Source organism: Eutrema salsugineum, unplaced genomic scaffold (genome assembly GCF_000478725.1).
Source record: "Eutrema salsugineum unplaced genomic scaffold, Eutsalg1_0 scaffold_15, whole genome shotgun sequence".
NCBI classification, from domain to species: Eukaryota; Viridiplantae; Streptophyta; class Magnoliopsida; order Brassicales; family Brassicaceae; genus Eutrema; species Eutrema salsugineum.
This window is the reverse complement of record NW_006256867.1, coordinates 1180312-1193692: the sequence shown is the minus strand read 5'-3', so window position 1 is coordinate 1193692 and position 13381 is coordinate 1180312. Positions and strand designations below refer to the sequence as shown.

The window sequence follows — 13381 nt, the reverse complement described above, 5'->3', positions numbered from 1 at the left end:
CGACCTAAGTCAAACTTCATGAAGATCTTTAACATTATTCCGCTTAACCATAAGAAAAAACAAGTTCTCGTATGAATGAACACTAACAAGACATCTAACTTATGCTTGACATAATTGTTTTGACGAATAACAAAACAATCAAATTAGAAAACAAAGTCAATGATGAAGTGCACTAACCACAAACTCATTTATAAGTGCTGCACTTTCCCACATTTGATAAGACTAATTGACATTGATGTCGATATATCAAAAAAAAAATTCCATTTTTTTATCGGGAGGGAATTCGAATATGAATAGGTACATTTTGGTACAAATATCAACTTGATAAAAAGATAGCTCTAACTTGACACAATATATATAATTCTAACACGTAGCAATCACGTTAGTTTGTGTAACTGATGTTGATCGAACTTTTGTTTGATTTAGAACAAAAAACAAATTAAACACTTACTGAAATAACACATAAAGTGTAGGTGTAAAAAATAAGCTAAGTTTCTGTTTAAGAGAAAACTTCGCTATAAAAAGAAAATGGTATGGGATAGACTTTGGGGCACTTAGGCAATACATAAGAGAGATAGTATGTCAAAATCTAGACATTTAATTCAAACATCGTTTATTCATTATCAACCTTTGTAAGAAAGCTGTAGAAGGTAAATTATTGGGATTAGTCTAAAGCTAATCCAGTGTTACACACTTTCCTGTTTTTATAAAATAAAAAAATCATGATTAGAGATCCCACTTTGTGTAAAAAAGGCTCTTTAGTCATTATATACAGGATTACCCATCAATGACCAAACTTTTATCGTAATTATCACTTAAAGAGACTTTTGTAATTTGTACTAATACTAAACAAATCAGGTTTTGCATATAGTTAAGAGGGAAAGGAAAGGCAGAAAAATCTAAAACATATGAAATAACAAGTGTTGAAGATCAAAGTAGAACACACACGAGAGCAAGTGTATTTGTTCTGAACAAGCCACATACAAATAAGAGATTCCAAAGTCTTACAAACACAGATTAGTAAAAGACTCAACAAAAGAGTTTTCAAACATATCAGTAAAAGAAGACTTGAAACATTGGAACTGTGCATAAAGTTTTTGTCTTGAGCCTCTTTGTTTCAAGCCCTGAGAGGGATTCGCTCTTTGTTCTTCGATTTCTCCATTGCCCTTGGAGCTGAAACAAAGCAAATCAACAATGAATTACGCCATTGAGCTTGTATTCAGATTTCAGGGGACGATGCATATCAAAATAAATGACTTACCTAAGCCAATAGAATCAGAGCCAGTCATGATCTTCAGTTTCCGACATGTTTCAGTAAATATCCTGCATATAGATTTTAACAAGGATTCAGCTTTTGCGGAGCAACTAAACCAAAAGATAACAATTTCAGTAGCATGAATCAACTTGAAAGTATTCATCTTTTTATCTGATGTTTGATCCATTCTTTAAAATTTTCAAGGAACAACTCATAAATCCCACAAAGTTAGTAAGAGTTAAGAGCTCAAGAGAAGCTTACTCCCATGGGACATCTCCAACGAGCATCCAGTCACCGTCTTTGTCTTCATAAGTAAGCACAAACTCCGATCCATGAAGAAGATCCTTCAGTTTGATCTCGCTCAGTCTTTCCCTCCCTTGAGCTCCATGAAGTCCACATTGACCTGAGATCACAAACAAGAAGCAAAGTCAACTCTTTTATCGTTTCGTTTCTTTTTTTTACAAACGGATTCACTTTGACACATTAGAAAATTCTCACCAAGAGTGAAGCAGCTGAACATTTTCTCAAGCGCAGAAGACAACTGTGGATAGGAAGTGTAAGTCCTCAAGTCGACTTTCCTCAGATACGGAGCACCATCCATGCTCACCTTCACAAACAAAGGACCAAGACCAGGTTTCCCATCAACCTCATCAGTGTTCTTCGAAGTAGAAGACGCCATTGTATTCTTCCTGTAAGATCTGATCGGAGGCCAACCAACAACCTGTGCCCTACAAATCCATAGATAACAAATAGCTGATTAACAAACTAAAGAGCACAACACTCATAAACTGGTTAGCATTCTTTACACACTTGGCAGCAGGTGCATGTTTCAAGCCACTCTTAGCATTGGATCTTTCTTCTTGAATGCATTTCTTGACATCATTCTTGGTGTTGGATGTAACTTTAGGAGACAGCATCATGTTGATACCTCCAGGTCTAACGGATCCTTTCACAGCAGAGAACTCGTCCCAAGTATCAGAGAATCCTCTTTTGTTGCCAGAGACAACATTCTTGTGCACTGTAGTAGCTCCAGAGGCATGGTCTTTACAAGGGAGAAGCGGGAAGAGAAGCTTCTCATCAGGCGTTCTCGGGCTTAGCAGACCAAAATCGGTTTCTCTCTCGGGAGATTGAGACTCAGGAAGGCCTAGCCTTAGCTCTGTAGCTTTGAAGTTGAGATTGCTCTTCTCAATCTCTGGAACAACAACATTGGGAATGGTTGAGCTGTCAACAGAGGAGCAATCAGACAGACCCAAGTAGTTTCGTTCCTTCAGACCAGGTGGTGTGGCCAAATCTTCCTTATCCACACTTAGCAATCGATAAGACATCAGATCTTAGTTTCAAGAGGACTCTGCTTTAGACACATCACAAAAATAAAAACCCAAATCAAATAAAGTCACACAAAATCTGCAATTTCTATTTATATATGCATGAAGAAGAATTCTCAATCTCAATAAAGAAAAAACGGCAATTAGCTTCAGAAAAGTTATGAAAGAAAAAGAAGAAGAACAAATTAGGGTTTCCCAGGAAAAGTAAAATTAGAAGACTTTTTCTTTTCGGTTCTTGTTCCCTAAGCTTATCTTCCCCAAAATAAGTTCACTTTCCATGATACAAGAAGCAGAGAAACAACGATTTTGTGTAACCTACTTTCTTCTGCATTTCTCCAAAATATTGAGAAATTCAGCTAAAAAATCGAAACTTAAACACCTAGCTTCGAGAACACAGATCTAAACCCAAATCAAATTATGAACAACGGGTAGTGAGTGAATCGACAGAAGTTACGAGAACAAAGTAAAAACTGAACTTTCAGAAGTTTTTTTCAAGTGTTAAACACTAGTACCTGGAGAGAGAAGACGAACACAGTAGAAGATCAAATTAACCAACGAGAGAGAGAGGGAGAGAAAGGAAAGAAAGGAAGTAGTGAAAGAGAAATTTGCACGAAATTTAGCGAAAGAGAGGAGAGAAGAGAAGCAGAGAGCTCAAGGTCCTTCCATGGAAAATGAACCAGAAAGCTTAAACAAAAAGCGCAACATTCAAGAAGAGAGGAGAACAAAACATGGAAGGAGTGGCAATTTTGGTAATTATTTACAAAAGTAGGGGCTTTTAGAAGAGAGAAGGTATTGTTTGAATATGATGGGGACTACCTTAGTAAGATCCGACGGTTGAGAACGAGTTGATCAGAAAGAGTCTGAGTCGTTGGATCCGTGGAGGAGTATAATAATAAATACATGTCGTTGTTACAGGTAACATGGTTTCAGGTTTCTGGTTTGGAACGAAGCATTTTTAAATTACTTTATAAAAAGCCAATGACGATTTTGCCCCTGTTAACATACGTGTGTTTTACTGTATCATTTTCTTTATATTAAGATATGTAAATGTAATTAACGCATATATCAGATTATTTCGTATGTGATTTGAATTAGACCTAAGAAAAAGGCTTTAATAGAAAGGGGACCATCCGATATTTAAGAGGCTGGGTGATCTAATATACCTATTAAATTTAATATTTTTCCATATAATCTGAGTTTTAGTAGTTATGGGACCACATATCTGTTGAACTTTTGTCTGTCTAAAAATATGCATAATTCCAGTGAAAATTACCAAGGAAAAAAAAAGTAAGACATAGCAATATATCAATGGGTAAATTTGGGAAATTACGAAACAAGTAATTATTGCATAAAGAAATGGAAGAGTTATTATTAATTAAGTGATATATATATATAAGTATATAAAGAGACAGAGGAAACATATGAGGGACAATTAATCATTTAAAAATATATGTATATATAGTATATATTATATACCTTAGTCTACGTGAGTAACCATTCTTCACTCTACTGACTATAAATAGTCTCTTGAAAGATGCATTATCACATTTTAATTCGTTGACAATAATAGTACTTTGTGTAAATGTAGCCATTTGTATACGTAACCAATCTTCCAAATACCAAAATATAAAGACGAATATAAATAAAAAACGAGTCGAGCCGGATATTCCGGATAAAATAATAATTTCTATGTTTCACATGCCATTTTCATAACCTAAATATGTGTGGTCAAGACATAAATCTTATTTTTTGTTTAAAATTAACAATAATAATACGGTAGCTGTGAAATTCTCAACACTAGGTATCAAAAATTATCTAATAATTATTCAGGAAAAGAGACGGTTGCACGAGTAACAAAATTCTAAGAACACAATCAATGTGAAAATGAGAGCGATGAATAATAATCTTAAATACAGTATTTAAAAATAAAAAAGAAGTGATGTTCTTTTTGGTTATGATCAAAGAGACACGTTGGAAGCACGCTTCAGGGAGAAGAGAAACAAACAAATCAGGCTTTGCAGCTGCGAAGTTGACATGCCTATCACCTTCTTCATCATCACCCGCGTTGCCTTTCTTTCGCATCATACGTCACCGTCGCGTATTAATATTTTTAATCATCCTCTTGTCTCCCCTTCTTTTTTTATTTTTATTTTATTTTATGTGTATTTGAGAGTTCCCTTCTTTGTAATTGTCTGTAAGATCACCTTTAACGGAGGTTCAAGAGGGTTTCATAAGTGGACCTGTTTTATGTGATTTCGTTTTTAATTATTTTTGAAGCTCAAATCGAGTGAGACGGTATGAGTAGAGTGAGTTTATTGAATTCGTCTCACTCGGGTATGACTGGACAAGTGGCGAAATCTCATTGGCTGTTGTGTGGAGGAGAAAGGGGTAAAATGTTTCGTTTTTTCATTTGGAGTTGAAATTTTTTTTGAGTCGTCGAACACATATCTCCTCGTCTCCCAGAGCGATTCGACGCCGCCGGTGAAGCCAGCCTTTTCTCCAGCCTTTTCTCGCCGCCGAATAAGAAAGGTAAGTTCATCTGACTCCGTTTAGTTCATTTCTGGGTAATTGTCGAGTGGTTGCTCGTGTTCTTCTTGAAATTGCGATTAGGGTTTTAGGGGAAATTGGGCAAAAAACGATTTAGTGTTTTTGTTCGGTTTTATTGTAGGGATTTATCACCAATTTGATTTCTATTCGTGGGTGTAGTGTTAATGTTGTTGTTCTTCGGTTCGAAATTAGGGTTTCGTTGAATTTGGGGAAAAATCGATTTCTGGTTTTAAAATTTAGGGCTTTTTGATTTGATTGATATATATGAATGATTGAATATGGTGATGATTAATCGGTTATTTGTAGTTGTAAATCGATAAGTTTTGTTGAGTACGGATAAGGGCTTTGTCGTTTTAGGGGAACTCGGGGTTTTTCCTCTCGTTTTGATTGTGTTTTTACTCGAAATCTGTTTTGTGGTTTAGTGTTTACGCTTTATAGTAATGATCACTAAGCTTGATCACTAAGTGTGATCGATAAATTGTATTGTATTTGGGTTGATTCATCTATTCCTATTGTATTTGGGAGGAAGGCTAAAGAATGTGTGAAGGTAAAAGTTCCTTATTCGTTGCTTTATTACGTTTAAGGTTTAATATTTGTCAGTGTATCACTTCATTAAACTCCCTTTCTGTCTTTGCGAGGTCATGTCACATAAAGATCGAAGCCATCTACTCCAACCATAACCGAGGAATACTTCCCGCGTTGAACAAAGGTTAGTCATAAACCCAACTACTTCACCTCGTAGCATTTAAGACAGTTAGGTGTATAGTTAAGGTACATCTTGTCAATGGTTGCTGCTTTAGATTAGGTTAAATAGAGATTAAAAACCCTTATAGACCATCATGTCATCGGTCATTACTTCTACGATGTAAGCTTAATGGTTTCATTCATTGCTAGCTACTCTGGTAGATATTTAGTAAAACGTAAAATCTCTTAAAAACTTTAAATTTAAATCTTTTAACGTTTTGAAAACTTGAGAAAATTGTCACCATAAAACAGAACATTGTAAACCCTTATTAATGTCACCACCAAACACTAAGCAATATACACTTAGGATCCCAGTTGACGGAGGAGCCCACTGTGACTGTTGACGCGAAAACATCAAAGAGGAAATGGCATCCAACTGAAGATATCGTTTTGATCTCGGCATGGCTGAACACAAGCAAGGATCCTGTCATCGGAAATGACCAGAAAGCCGGTGCATTTTGGGGTCGCATCAGTCTGTACTTCAACAACAGTCCGCAGTTAGCTGATTTTCCGGAACGTTCAAGCACTGTTTGCAAGCAACGGTGGGGCCGTATCAATGACCAGACTTGCAAATTTGTCGGGTGCTACGATGCAGCCATTAAACAGCAAAGCTCTGGTCAAAATGATAACGATCTGATGAAGGCTGCTCATCAGATATTTGTTAGTGATCACGGCTTTAAGTTCGGACTTGAACATTGCTGGCGTGAACTCAGGCACGACCAGAAGTGGTCGTCAGTATCCGCGGTGAAAGAGAGCGAGGTCAAAAAAAGGAAGATCAAGTCACCGACTGCAACATCGCCACATGAAGTTGATGCTGAGGAGTCACCAGAGAGTCGGCCCACGGGTGTGAAGGCAGCGAAGAAGGCTTTGGCAAGCAATGGCAAGGGTAAAAAGGGTGCTCAATCCGATGAAGATGACGGGCAGACGGAGATGAACTAGTTTTGGGAAATAAAGAAACAGGATCTTGCGATTAAGGACAAGCTCTCCAAGCAGAAATTGCTTGATAGTTTGGTGTTACGAATGAACTTACTTTCAGAAAAGGAAAGGGCCATCAAGGATAAACTAGTTAGTGAACTGTTGGGTTAATCTTTAGTGAACTATTGGGTTTTTCTTTGTTGAAGAATGGTGTTTTCATGTTTTTAAGACGATCACAATATTTAGGGTAGATTGTGAACTTCGGTTTATGCTTTCCATTTCGTATCCTTGTGTTTTTTAAGTTCATGTAATGACACTTTATCTACTGCATTATGGCTTGGAAATCACTTTCATACATTTACTTTGGAAATTGCTTTCATACATTTGGTTTCTGGACTTTGGTAATGGTTTTGTATTAAACAGGTTTGGAGAAAGTGCTGACTCCGCAAGTTGTCATAAAGCTTGTTTGTATCGTAGAGATGTGTCCTATCGTCTTTATCACTTGTTTGTATCCGCAAGTTGTCTTAAAGCTGTGTACTCATATGTTTGTATCCACATATTTATTTGAGTTGTATTTGTATCCACATGTTTTATTTTTTATATCTTTGTAGCCACATGATTATTCAGATGTTGGTATCCACTACAATCTCATCTCTCATAATCGCCCATCTATATATAGCAACAAAGCACCCTCAAACTATGTCTCTCAAAGTCTTCTCTTCTATCTTCTTCTATGCTATCTTCTCAAACACTTAAACGGTTTGAAAGTAATCCAACTCTTTTCTTCTAAACACCTAAACACCGTTTTTAAAATTTGTTGTTTAACCTCTCTCATGGCATCTTCTTCTTACAATGATTTCAACAATGGTTTTGATGAAAATTATGATGAAAATTTTGTTGAAAATGTTGATGATAGTTTGGATGACCAGTTTGATGATCTTTTTGATCAAAAATTTGACAAAGCTTTGAACTCTTTTCTTGAACGTCAAACAGTTCCCAAACCAAAGAAGAAGAAGAAGAGAGCATATATTGAAAGAAATCGTGAAGAAGGTCATATCCGTTTATGGAATGACTACTTTAGTGAAGATGCTACATACCCGCCCAACTTATTCCGCCGCCGTTTCAGAATGAACAAGTCATTGTTCATGCGTATTGTGGGACAACTTTCCCAAGAAATGCCATTTTTTCAACAACGGAGAGATGCCACTGGAAGAGTTAGTCTATCGGGATTACAAAAATGTACGGCAACAATTCGTATGTTAGCATATGGTAGTGCTGCGGATGCAGTGGACGAATACCTGCGCCTCGGTGAAAGTACAGCAATTTCATGCTTGGAACATTTCACGGAAGGAATCATATCATCTTTCGGGGATGAGTATTTAAGACGACCCACTAGAGAAGATCTTCAACGCTTGCTTAATGAAGGAGAGGATCGTGGATTCCCCGGGATGGTTGGAAGCATCGATTGTATGCACTGAAAGTGGAAAAATTGTCCAACAGCCTGGAAAGGCCAATATACACGGGGTTCAGGAAAACCAACAATTGTCTTGGAGGCTGTAGCATCATACGATCTTTGGTTTTGGCATGCCTTTTTTGGACCTCCAGGTACTTTAAACGATATAAACGTTCTCGATCGCTCACCTGTTTTTGATGACGTACTACAAGGTCGAGCTCCAAAAGTCAGGTTCTCTGTCAACGGAAATCAGTACCGACTTGGATATTACCTCACCGACGGTATTTACCCAAATTGGGCAACGTTTATACAATCTATCCACCTTCCACAAAGTGAGAAAGAAAAGTTATTTGCTACACGGCAAGAATCTGTTCGGAAAGATGTTGAAAGAGCTTTCGGAGTCTTGCAAGCAAGATTTGCTATTGTCAAAAACCCTGCTCTTATTTGGGATAAGGAAAAAATAAGCAAGATTATGAGAACGTGTATCATGATAGTAGAAGACGAAAGAAAATCCGACACCCAATATAATCTATCAGAGTTTGAACAAGGAGAAGGAACGAGATCTTCACAAGTCGATATGACGTATTCGACCTATATGCCCACAAATATTGGCAATATGATCGGGATTCGCAATCAAGTTCGTGATAACGATATTCATCAGCAATTGAAAAATGATCTAGTTGAACATATATGGCATAAATTTGGTTAAGTGGTTCATGTATTGTATTTTGTTATTTCCTTTAAGATTTCATATTTCAGTATTTTTTAAATGTTTGTGTATTTTAATGTTTTCTAAGTGCTTCATGTATTGTATTTGTATTCTAATGTTGTTTTTATGTAATTTTAATTATATAATGTTAATTTTGAAAAAATTGAATTTTTTTTTATAAATTATATTATTATTATATTCAATTGATACTCAAATATAGTTTCATTGATGGAGGGCATTTTTAAGGTGGAGATGACTCCTTTTTCAATAAGCAATAAAACTAATAAACAATTGCTATGAACCCCAACCATGGATATCATGATTAGAGATGCCTTAATGTTTCATGCTAAACTCATTTAAAAATTAAGGCGACCAAAAAAAAAACTAGATTATAAGAGATGACCGATCGGTGATCAATACCATACTTATTATTTTCGTGAAGATCCGTAATGAGTTTTTTAGCACTCTCTCTTTTTTTATAAAAGGGTATTATTTTGATATATTTCATATGTATTAAGATATTTTTAAAATTATACAAATGTGGTTAAATTTAATAAATATATATATATATTAATAATTAATGAAATAAAAAAATTAATATATTTAGATAAAATTAAAAGTTAACTTTAAAACGATACTTTTTAAAACGAAAAAGTATATTTTATTTAAACCCTAAATAAAATAATAAATAGGGAAACACTTTGCTTTGAGCGACAGTTTTTGCGGGGCAGTGCGATGACTATGGGACCCACTGTTTCCGCTGGTCACCTTTGTATTATTTTTTTTCTAAATTTTTTATTTTTAAATTATGTATCTGTTGATTAAAAAACAACTAATTAGTAATTACCACAGTTTAAGCCACACCACAGCCGTGGGATTTGAGTAATCTGTTTAAACCAGGCGACCAAGTTATCGACACGTGTTCACATGTCCTTTGACTATAGCACGTGTATACGGATAAAGGTTAGATAAGTCAAAGATCGAGTGCATGCGATCATATGATACATCACATGTGGGTATCCTATGTGTTCAGCTCCATATCATATATATTATTATTATATTATTATATATATTATAAGTAAAATACATTTTAAATTTCCAGCTCTCTCATTGATTTTGGAGATGATTAATTATCATCTTATACCTCAATAAAAAGTCTATATTAGCCTTTAATTTGGTTCAAATTAAGTTTAGTTATTAGTCTTTTACTGGGTTCAAAATAAATTTAGTTAAAATTTAATAATCTTAGTAAAATATAATCTTATCTTTAAATTAAATATGTTTTTAAATAAAAAATTCGACTATAGTTTTTTAAAATCTACCATTTTTTTAATTAAAAAATTATTAGTTTCTTAATATATATATTTTTAAAAAGGACCATTATTTTCTATTATTTTCTTAATATATTTTTAAAAACGAAAATTATTTTCTATACACCTTTTCATTGTTTTAATTAAAAACAAACTATTACTTTATTAATCTACTTTTTTTTAAAAAAAACGACCATAATTTTCTATACATCTCAATTATTGTTTTAATTAAAAAAAAAAAACACCCAAAAATCGAAAATTTAAGAGTACCAAAAAAACCCCTAAACTTTTCCATCCACTCACCTCATCTTTAATTAACAATTAATCTCCAATATCTTATTTAAATAGATATATACATGCTAACAGTTATTATCCTTACAAATATCGTTTATGCCTTTTATTTTATAAGTATAAATACGTATAGAACAAAACATGGTCAAAATAAATATTTCACTGATCAATAATATTCTTCTGTTATTCACTGATCAATGCCTTTTATTTTATAAGTATAAATACGTATAGAACAAAACATGGTCAAAATAAATATTTCACTGATCAAAAATATTCTTCGGTTATTCTGTTCTCATTACGTCTTTAGTTTTCTAAACCAAAAACCCTAGCTTGATTTGGCTAAACACGTTTCTCCTTCCTTTCTCATTGTTTTTGCAACTGAATATGATGCCAAAAGGTATAGTTTTCTTTTAACTTTATCTTTGATTCTATTCCGTGCTATTAATCATAATTGAAATCCATTAATATGTGTTCTTTCATATAATAGGGTTCTGGTTATTTGCCGGTGCATCTTCCTTTACCACAAAATTCCATCTATGATGATGTCAACGTGTCTGACTCGAAGAACAAAAGAAAATTGATATCTTGGATGGAATGCAATCAACTTAATCCAGCGGCAATGACATTTGTATATTCCAACATCCCTTCTAGATGGGTATGGGATCCGAAGCGATGTGAATGGATACCCGGCTCACAGTTTCTCGGAGTTCGGGTGTGCTAGAGGATTGTCCACTTAATTCTGGTGAACTCATTATCAACGCCTTCTATTGCTTGTGAGGAGAGGTCCGTGTTATTTTTAGGATATTAAAACTGTTGATGGTGTTCTTCATTCTATGTTTGATATGATCGTGACCAGCTCAAAGGAGGAGGAACCAGAGGTAGCTGGCAGGATCACTCGTTCCAGAGCTAGAGAGACGGCTAAGGAGGCTCACGCACTCATTGCCACAGAGGACAGCGATCAACTGGAGGTTGGAGCTCACATCTTCAACATCTCTATCTTGAGGAATGAAGAACCCAATAACAATGACTAGGTAACTTAGGTGATGATTCTGTACTCTTTTCCTTGGTGAAGATTTTGGAAGGCAAATAGGTTCTTCTCCAAGGTTTTTAACGAGGCAGAAATCATTGCTACGTCGAGTTACTTAGAAGTTGTTACTAATGGGTAATAACGTGCAAAGTCACAATAACTTGTGCACTAGTTGTTTTAGGCGCACCACTTAGGATTTAGAAGGGACGCCTTGCTGTTTTATTTTTAAATCAAACTTCGTGTTGTTTTTATTTCAAACTTCATGTAGTTTTGTATTAGGGCTGCGATTTTCTCTCTTAGTCTATAAATTAGAGAAAATCGCCTAAGTGTTATTCAGTGAAGAATTTTGATCAAACTTTTCACGTGTTCTTCTCTCTTTGATTTCTGAGAACTAAAAACTCTGAAATTCGAATTTCTTAAAACTAATCTGTTTACAAGAGATTATTCTATCCCTCCATTCCATCGAATTCATTCATCATACTTCCATCATCATCCATTCGATTATCTCACTACCACCACCACCCCATCGAATCGATCTCTCCATCATCACCATCATCGATTCCTTCGCGACGAGCCACACACACCACCATATCGAGTCTTCAACTCGATCCGCCAGCCACCATCGTCTCTCATCGTTTCGACCATCATCATCGAGTCACCACCACCATCATATCGCTGCATCTAATCATCTTTGCTTCAGAGTTGATCACCTAGGATCGTATCACGTGGTATCAGAGCCAACTCTGAACCAAAGGCTGAGCGAAACTCTAACCCTAATCTCTGTGCTTTAAATTTTCGTATCTGTGTCATTAGGGTTTACCGAGTTCTGTGCATCGATCTGTTTCCCTTGGTTCGTATCGTTCGTGCTTGTTATTTGTTTTGGATCGATCGTTGTTAGGGTTCCTGCTGTTAGATCAGTTTGATATTTATAATCGAGTTCTGATAAATCGTTGTTATTGTTTCCTAGTTTGATATTTCGAGTCTGTTCAATCCATTGTTGTCGTGATCGTTTAGGTTTATCAAGAGTCTCGTGTCTTCGTCTTCGATTAGTTTGTTAAGAGTCTGCGTGGTTTCGTGATCTCGTAACTAGTTTATTAGTGTTTTAGAGATTCATTAATTTTTGATTTTTTTTATTAGGCTTCGTTGTTATCGTTTTTTCTCGTTTAGATTGGATAATAGACTTCAATTTACGTTTTTTTTAGGGTTGATTAAAAAAAAAAAAAAAAAGAGTACACAAAAAAAAAAATTTCGTTAAATTTCATTAGTTAGTTAAGTTTGTTTTTAGATTTCGTGGGGTTTGCACTTTTTTTTATGTTGAGTTTTAGTTCGATCATGCTACTGTTTTTGTGATTCCGTCTAGAACAAATTACTGCGAGTTCTTTTAATTTTTTTCAGGTACCATGGAGCTTTCGGCTGAGGCGATTGAAGCTCTGAACCGAGCAATGTCTCAACAAATTAAAGAAGCGAATCAAGCCATAGCAACTCAGCTCACCCAACAAATCGAACAACTCAACGACAAGTTCGAGACCAAGATGAATGATCTGCTCAAAGATCTCAGTGCAAGTGGAGAAGAGTCGTCTCAAACTCCAACTCCGTCGGAAGCAATGCGCTTAGCTAAGGGTAAAGGGCACATAGGATCTTCTCGGAAACTCCCACGCCACCCAACACCTTCTGAAGGCAGGACTAAAGCTAAGTCCAGCCGAAGTCAAATTGGGGGCAGCGAAACTACGTTTAATCCGAGGAGGAACCCTACTGGTGCAGATTGAGATGGCCCAAGAGTAGATCGTCAGCACCGCAGAGAGGAA

At 35.5% G+C, this 13381-nt stretch overlaps 3 protein-coding genes across 4 annotated transcripts; 2 read left to right on the top strand and 1 right to left on the bottom strand.

Annotated features, from left to right (window-relative positions):
• Positions 1–885: 885 nt before the first annotated feature.
• On the bottom strand, positions 886–3347 carry LOC18021825 (auxin-responsive protein IAA8). Of its 2 annotated transcripts, none has more exons than XM_006404666.2 (6): positions 3093–3347; positions 2066–2603; positions 1754–1983; positions 1517–1658; positions 1262–1323; positions 886–1173 (listed from the first exon to the last, which is right to left on the bottom strand). In XM_006404666.2, the coding sequence occupies exons 2-6, from the start codon at positions 2578–2580 to the stop codon at positions 1118–1120; spliced, it is 1005 nt and encodes a 334-aa protein (XP_006404729.1). In that variant the 5' UTR covers positions 2581–2603; positions 3093–3347; the 3' UTR covers positions 886–1117. The 2 variants fall into 2 exon arrangements, with proteins under 2 accessions (XP_006404729.1, XP_006404728.1); XM_006404665.2 differs by having other exon boundaries at positions 2066–2606; positions 3093–3283.
• A 2317-nt stretch (positions 3348–5664) lies between these two features.
• LOC112088196 (glutathione S-transferase T3-like) lies at positions 5665–6810 on the top strand. Its single transcript, XM_024158482.1, has 2 exons — positions 5665–5674; positions 6179–6810. Exons 1-2 carry the CDS (start codon positions 5665–5667, stop codon positions 6808–6810), a joined length of 642 nt encoding a protein of 213 aa, XP_024014250.1.
• Positions 6811–7619: 809 nt separating this feature from the next.
• LOC112088195 lies at positions 7620–8948 on the top strand. The gene is made up of 2 exons (XM_024158481.1): positions 7620–8253; positions 8392–8948. Exons 1-2 carry the CDS (start codon positions 7620–7622, stop codon positions 8946–8948), a joined length of 1191 nt encoding a protein of 396 aa, XP_024014249.1.
• The last annotated feature ends 4433 nt before the right edge of the window (positions 8949–13381 follow it).